This window comes from Limulus polyphemus, unplaced genomic scaffold (assembly GCF_000517525.1).
Source record: "Limulus polyphemus unplaced genomic scaffold, Limulus_polyphemus-2.1.2 Scaffold898, whole genome shotgun sequence".
Classification (NCBI taxonomy): domain Eukaryota; kingdom Metazoa; phylum Arthropoda; class Merostomata; order Xiphosura; family Limulidae; genus Limulus; species Limulus polyphemus.
The window spans coordinates 85313-91158 of record NW_013666508.1 but is presented as its reverse complement, the minus strand read 5'-3'; the positions used below and the strand labels follow the sequence as shown (position 1 = coordinate 91158).

Sequence of the window (5846 nt, the reverse complement as noted above, 5' to 3'; positions counted from 1 at the left end):
GCTGAAGATCCTCGGAAAGAATTTCTACTGGAAACAAACAAGCAAGCAGATACGTAACAATATAAATTGCCTTAATTTTTCTTTATCTAACATAGGATATGCAGCTCTTAAATGTTTTACTTGTAGGGACATCCCATAAATGTTCAGTTTAACAGAAAATATTGCTTATTATAAACCAAAATCCTATCTATGTAGTCATTTTAAGCATAGAACAATCTTTCTGCAATGCATATATTAATCAAGTAAATTAAACATAGGTAGTGAGGTGTGCAAGTGAGTTGCATGAATACATTTAGTTCAGAAATAAACATTTCTGTTATTTCATAATAAAGCAGTTTCTGAGATTATCTAATTTACTAGATAGATTTAGCATGTGGGTTTATATCATCTTGAGGTGATAAGATTGCTATATATTTGTACAGTTTTGCTCATTTTGAATAAAAATTGTTTACCATGAATGACTGCAAACTGCAGTCTCAATCTATATTGTCATATTATGAGAGACTAGAAAGAATACTGTTTAAAAATTATCCACACCAAGCTTACTTTTGACACCTAAACTTTCTTTGAAAGATATTTTATATCATTGACTTGGTGGAACTGATGAGGAAGATACAGTACTGCTGAAGTGCTGTAGATGCACCAATATATATACACACACCATATATATTTCATCAAATAAATAATGACAAGTATAAGTGAGTGTCATCTGAGCATCTGATCTTAAACTTTATTTTGCAGTTTGTTCTAGAACACAACCCTGTGACATGTGTACTTTAGAAGTAGGTAAGAAATGCTAAGAATGGCAAACAATAAGCTCCATATTGCTTAAACATTTTTTTTAAGATAATATTGTTGCAAAATATTTTTCATAATTAAACCATATTATTATGAAGATTAGAATCTGTTTTTGGATGAAACACAGTATGTAGTTTGAAATTACTTTTAAAGATGTTTCCTGATCAAAAGAAGGTTAGTATTTTATATTAAGAATGCCACTAAATGTGACATTATTCAGTATATATTGCATGCTTTGTAGTTTACTTTGAAACCTTAAAAGCTGAAAACGTATCTTACTTTGACCAGCATCTTGGTGACATCCATTAAACATACTCATTAAATCGAAACAGCATTTCCAAAGTGAAACTTATTGATGACAAAATATGTCTGGTGTTGTTACTTTATAATAAACTAAAACAATCACAGAACATTTGCATTATAATAACATTCTGAAAATTAGGTACAGGTTTCTGAAAAAGCTGTGAAACTTTTAATTACAATAACACAAATCTTATGTAAAATATGTTGTATTTTAGTTTGTTAATATAACTAATAGTATTCTAGGAAGTCCTATACACATACATTGTGAAAGTTAAAAGTTGATTAGAAAGCTCCTGAAGATCACTATGGTGTTGTTTATAGAAATGAATAAAAACACTATAATCTGAGCACTTTTGAAAGGTGGACCTTTCTTCTTCAGGGGCAAATTGAAGAAGATAATTCCACCTTTCGAAAGTGCTCGGGTTATAGGGTTTTTATTCATTTCTATCAAACCTTGAACCTACGTGTTTTCTAACATCATGAATGGTGTTGTTTATATCACTGATTAGTTTTCTTGTCTGGATTTAGATGTGATGGTTCTGAATGACATCATAGAACAAGCAGCAGGAAATCAGAGTAATGCTAATGAAAGAGGTAAATATTTGAAGTGTCCCACAGTGCAAATCTTAACTGTAGCTGCCACTGGTGGTTCCTTGCCTGCTTTTTTTTTATCTGGCCTGGTTGTGCACTAGAATCCAGAGCAGTGTTTTGGGAATGTTAAATAACTACTTTTTTTCTTCCATAGAAGCAAGCTTGTTGACATACTTTTTGTATCAAGATGATACATGATTGCTCTAAAGGATGGACCTCCACCCATTTGAGAATGTAGATGATGGCTTAGCCATGCATGGTAGACAAACCTTATAGAAAGCATGGGTTGTTTATTTTAAATAATATAAATCTAAAGCTTTAAACAAATCTGGAGCATGGGCTTTTTTCACTCATTTAAATTGTTTCTTGAAATTACAATTAGAGTTGTATTTTATACTGTTTTCAAAGGAATAATTATTTATATTTATATACAGGATGTCAAAAAAATTACTTCTGTTTCATTTATGTTCTTTCTTACTTATATCTGAAATATATAGTGTATAGTGTTACCAAAACCATGACTATTTGAGAAAGATAAAGACCCTTAAAAATGTTAGTTATAACTCAGGAGAGTTATTTTTATGACACCCTGTATAGATAGATAAATCTGTGTTCAGACATTTAGAAAATATTGTATTTGAGATCATGGAAGGTTTCAACTGCGCCAGTAATTTCATCTCAAAAATGATAAATTATCTGTCCAAGTCATTACTAATATGAACATATCTTTCTTTTTATATGCATACAGATTATTAAAATATTCTATAAATCCGTTTCTAGCAAATATGATTAATATCTGTCATGTTGTCAGACTACCTAACATACTAATGGTTTTGGAAAAATAAATCTATGGAAATGAAGAACCTTTCAGATTCAAATGGAATTATACTTGCAATATAACAGAAGAAGAGCAAAGGTTATGTTTTTATAGTTATAGTGTGCATGAAATCATTAGTTTAGATTTTTTTTCTATACAGGCAAAAGTAATTCAATTTATTTTCCTCACTTGTTGTACTTCAATAAGTATGAGAAAAAGTTATTAGTTTTAAAATTGGTATCCTCAGTCAGATAAGAATAAAAATTTCTGCATGTAATGCATCTAATCAAAGTGTTAATTTGCTGGTGAGTGAGTTCTTCAGACAAAATTATAGATATGTTTTTTGTTGAGAAGCTACAGTTCAAACAACTTAAACAGAACAGTTGTGTGAGTTTTTCTCCTAGATAACAATTTTTAGCAGAAAACTGACAGATTTTTGATTTTGTTGAAAGAAGCCATTAAACTTTGGTATGTCAAAAATATTTGTTTGCTCTTAATTAACTCATAAAAACCTCAGTTGAAATTTTAAGTAGCATATAAATGTTTCTTTCCATGATCTCCCTCACTGAGTTGTTAGTGGGTTTGAAATAGAATCACTTAGTAAGTTTAATGGATTTGAATATTTGATATATATAAATATGTAAACAGGCTATGAAGTAGGTTAGTTTTTGTTTTTTCCAAACACCTCCTTTCTGTAACATTTTTAAAACTAGGGAAATCTAAACATAACTTTATTATATCATAACTGAAAATAGGTATACTTTTTTCTTAATGAATACAGAAATAAATTTCAATATCTTATGGCAGTATAAAATTGTGAGATGTACAGATAATTAAGTAGAAATTAAAAAAGAAATTATATTATTGTAGGAGGGTTTAGTAGTATTTTACAAATTTCAATGAACTATTTTGACAACTCAAGCTTTCTTTAAAAATAAACAAATAATTTTGAAATATAGAGAAATTAATTTTAGAATTATTTGCATGAATCTACTCAGAAATTCATTGGAATGCTTTGCAGAATTTTAGTTGTTTTTGAGACTGTTTAACAACATTTTCATATTAATTATGAATAATTCTTTATTTATTTTTACATGTATAATTACAAACTTAGTAAGAATTTAAATAAGTATACTATAGTCCTGCTGTTTATTCAGCTTAATTTTCTCAAGCTATTCTCAAAATATTATTTGGCCTCAAAATATGAAAGCTCAATTTGCTTCTTTTATTTTAAATTTTTGAATGTGTATAAAAATTAACTTACCTTATCTAATTGTTTCTGAAGACACTGTGTATATGATCCAACCCAAAGAAAAGTAACAAAATTGTTCCAAATAAAAACTAGGAGAATTAGTTTGTGCAACCTAAAGGGTAAAGATACAGCTTTGCATAGAGATTAACCAAATATGGTGGACTAATTAAAGAAATAGACAAGTGCTTATTCCAGTCATAAACCAGGTAGAAAATTTCATCCAGTTAGTGACTAGTTAGGCAACTATATCAATTCAAAACCCAGACAGACAACTTGAAGACCAGATAGAAAACTTGACCTAGTAAAACTACGGGAAGATATTTATGGTTCAGTGATATCCAGATAGACAATATTAAGCAATGACTAATCAAACATGCTTTCATATAACTGAAGGACAAGAAAATTATTAACCCTAATGAAAATTCAAATAGATTACACATACTTGACCCAGCTTAGAACCAGGCAGTGAGGAATCTAATGCAAAACATAGACATATAGCAAGGCTTAGTCAAATACAGACAGGCAGTTATGTCCAGACAAGTGAAAAGGCAGAGTACTTGTTTGTGGTCCAACTAAGAACTAGGCAGTTCACTTGGTTTAACACAAAAGTGAGGCATGTAGCTTGGTTCATTCATGTACCTGACAGACACAGCTCTAATAAAGGAAAAGGTAAAACTATACTTGTGCATGGTCCAGCTAAGAACTTGGCAGAAACTTTATAGAACTAAAGACTTATTAGAGTGCTTAATTCAATATATATACGTGGCTCACATTAGAATCTGATTGTCAGTACTCTAATTGAGAAAATAGACAAATAGCTAGGTCCAGTCAAGTTCGAGAAAGACAGATAGGTTCGACAAGTAACAGGCCAATTAGAATCTGATTGTCAGTGCTCTAATTGAAAAAATAGACAAATAGCTAGGTACATTCAAGAGAAAGACAGATAGGTCTGACAAGTAACAGGCCGATTACTCATGCTTTATCCAGCTAAGAACCATATGGCTAGCTTGGTCTAACCCAAAAACAAGATAAAGTACTTAATTAACCCTAAAACCCTGCAAAATACTTAATTTCACTAAGGACAATACATGCATCTTAATTCACCTGAAACTTAAGCAGACTACTTGGCACAATTGAAACGTAAATGACTATTTAATCCAGATTGAGAATATAGAGGACTACATGGTTTAATCAAAAACTCAGCAGACTTATGGGTATATTAGTAATCAGACAGATGCATAATCTGAAACATGTATAAATTAGGTAAACTACTTGGTATAACTGAAAACCTGGTGAACTACTTGCTTCAGACAAAGACTGGACAGATTATTTCATTCTACAAAGGACCAGGCATACAGCTTGTTCAATTTAAGAATCGGGAAGATAACTTGGTACAGTTTAAGAATTAGATACATTATATGATTCAATATAAGGATAAAAATGAAGCAGAATAGCTAACTCAGTCAAGTACTACACTGACAAACTATTCTAGTCATGAATCAGGGAGACATCACAGTTTAACCAAGGACAAGGCAGCAACTATTTCCAGCCAAGAATAAGGTGATCCCATTATCTAAGCAAGGAACATGCAGAAACCATGTCTAGACAAGGATCAAACATATATATATACACACATATACTAACCAAGGAACAGGCAGAAACCATGTCTAGACAAGGATCAAACATATATATATATATATTGTGTGAATTGTGATTACTGTTGGTGGATATTTATAGGTATAGGTAAGCAGGTGGTGGTATCTAGCTCGTGGGAGGCGTTAATTGGTGGAATGTTGTATTGTGGCTTGGGGGTTTCTCGCCAAGAAGCAGCAGTGTGCGTGCTGTTCCTGTCGATTGTTTGTTGATCATGGGAGTTTGCTGTAGGATTTTTATTGCAATAATGGATATAGTAATACCACATTCGACAAGACACTTCAACGATACCTGGACAGCCGCCAAAGAAACACCACTACCGACAACTCCACTGAACAACTCAAAATCTACTATAAAAACCAATTCTCCACTGCATACAAGACATACGAATGGATTCTAAAGGATATCGTTTACAAAAATACTACACCAAAG

General features: G+C 31.3%; 1 protein-coding gene across 5 annotated transcripts in view; it reads left to right on the top strand.

The window, feature by feature from the left end:
• LOC106461102 (sodium channel protein para-like) overlaps positions 1–5846 on the top strand; it is a 229094-nt gene that overhangs the window by 142436 nt on the left and 80812 nt on the right. For all 5 annotated transcript variants that reach the window (XR_002610925.1, XR_002610923.1, XR_002610924.1 and 2 more), the window contains exon 13: positions 1630–1695. Coding sequence is in view for 2 of the 5 variants with exons in the window: in XM_022387986.1 (XP_022243694.1) it covers positions 1630–1695 (66 nt within the window). In the remaining 3 variants the exon portion in view is untranslated. The remainder of the gene's footprint in view (positions 1–1629; positions 1696–5846) is intronic.